Consider the following 1,780-nt stretch of genomic DNA (forward strand, 5'->3'; position numbering starts at 1 on the left):
GTGTACTGTACTGTACTGTACAGTACGGTACAGTAGTAGTAGTAGTACTGTAGTACGCAGATTTACAGTATAGCACAATACTATAGTCTACAGTACAGTATAATATACTGTACAGTACAGCATCATACAGTACTGTATAGTAATACCGTAGGATAAGTTTCGGGCGTTCACCTCTTATTTCCATGGCAACCCGAAATCCAGGCGATGTAGTATCAGCCATGGATCTCATATCATACAATAACTAAAGCAAATTCAATTTAAATTTAATAGCGGTGTATAATAAAACTTCACTCCACATCGTGAATGCTTCTTGCTGGAGCGTAACTTCGTAATTTATATCCAGACAAAATTGCTCATGGGAAACAATTTCTAATCTCTGCATGAATTTTGTACATTAGGCGCAGTTACTAATACTAATACGATAATCCTTAACAGTATTACATGATATCGATCTATTTTTACCTTCACCTAGTGTGAGACTACTGTCAAGTACAGAACAGTAGTTAGTTTGTGTTGACGATTGCTAAATGAATCTTTAGCATAGAGATTTTGTAAAAGAAAATTTTCAATCCCTCGATTGGCATAGTGAGCTGCTGCAGCCGAACCGTATAGAAATTACTGTCGAGCAATACGTATACGTCAATTTATAGGTTGACTGATCAGTTTATATAGTTCGCCATTGCCAGCAGACGAGTTATAACTTAGCTAGATAGCGAATAAATGGACAGTTTTAATAACCTGCCTGTAACAAGGTCATAGAGCTATAAATGATTATTATAATATGTAGACAAGGGATACTTCCTTCTATAGTGAGACTAACCAATCTGCTATACTGAGGTATGCGTTGGCGATCATCAGTTCCACGCATGTTTGGCTGCGAGCTTATTCATTCGATCTTAAATTCTGTAGATTACAGTACTTACGTTTCTATTCTGATCAAGCTGTTACTGTAGTATCCTCTACAAAAATCTAATTGTAAAGAAGCTCATTTACAATGCACGAATAGAGCTTCCTCCATAGAGTTAGTATTACATTAATTATAATTAGTACTTCCAAGTCGTGAAAATAGTAAACTTGATATTAAAATTATTTATTAGACATGAGTATATTTAACCATAACAACCTTACGCGATATTTCATCTAATACAAAACAGAAGGATTACAATACATGCTATCGTAATTTTTAACTATTAGGTTATATAGTTGCTAACAGTATTTAACCGCTTAATCCTGAACGATATCAAATTATATTTATGCGTATTCTACCATATTCATGAGGTAAAGTTATACAAACGCTTTCAATTCTCCCGATAGTAAGTCATAGTAATTCTACTACATTTACTATTCATACCAATAAAACACGTATACAGAGTTCACTGGAAGACACGGAATATATTTATACTGTTATAAACAGATACATGCATTTATCATTATTAGATTAAATTTCACTTATGACTTATAAGAACGACTTAATAAGTAAAAAATTTAAGAAAGACATGTTTAAAGTACTATTGTATTATTGATATTAACGGTCCATATACAACAGATGCAATAGATGCAACGGGTGCAATCATTCAATACAAGTATAAGAAAAACTATACTTGAATTATTCTCTTTATTAAGATTATTATTATAAGTGGATAATGACAGGATAAAAAACGTAAACGAGAGCGTAAATACTTCCATGCTCAATCAATAGATTATAACTATTAACTCATCGAATTGTATAGAAATACCACAATTAGGCTAATGCAAAAGGCTAACAGTATCGCTAGTACTT

The 1,780-nt window shown here is 32.6% G+C and overlaps 1 protein-coding gene across 1 annotated transcript in view; it reads right to left on the reverse strand.

Annotated features, from left to right (window-relative positions):
* The window catches only part of TRIADDRAFT_62683 (uncharacterized protein), a gene marked incomplete at both ends in the record, with an annotated part of 5,535 nt that extends 4,667 nt beyond the window's left edge, over positions 1-868 (reverse strand). Inside the window, one exon of the mRNA XM_002118625.1 lies at positions 821-868. Coding sequence (XP_002118661.1) covers positions 821-868 — 48 coding nt within the window. The remainder of the gene's footprint in view (positions 1-820) is intronic.
* Between the last annotated feature and the right edge of the window lie 912 nt (positions 869-1,780).

Source organism: Trichoplax adhaerens, genomic scaffold, assembly GCF_000150275.1.
Source record: "Trichoplax adhaerens TRIADscaffold_313 genomic scaffold, whole genome shotgun sequence".
In the NCBI taxonomy this organism is placed as follows: Eukaryota; Metazoa; Placozoa; class Uniplacotomia; order Trichoplacea; family Trichoplacidae; genus Trichoplax; species Trichoplax adhaerens.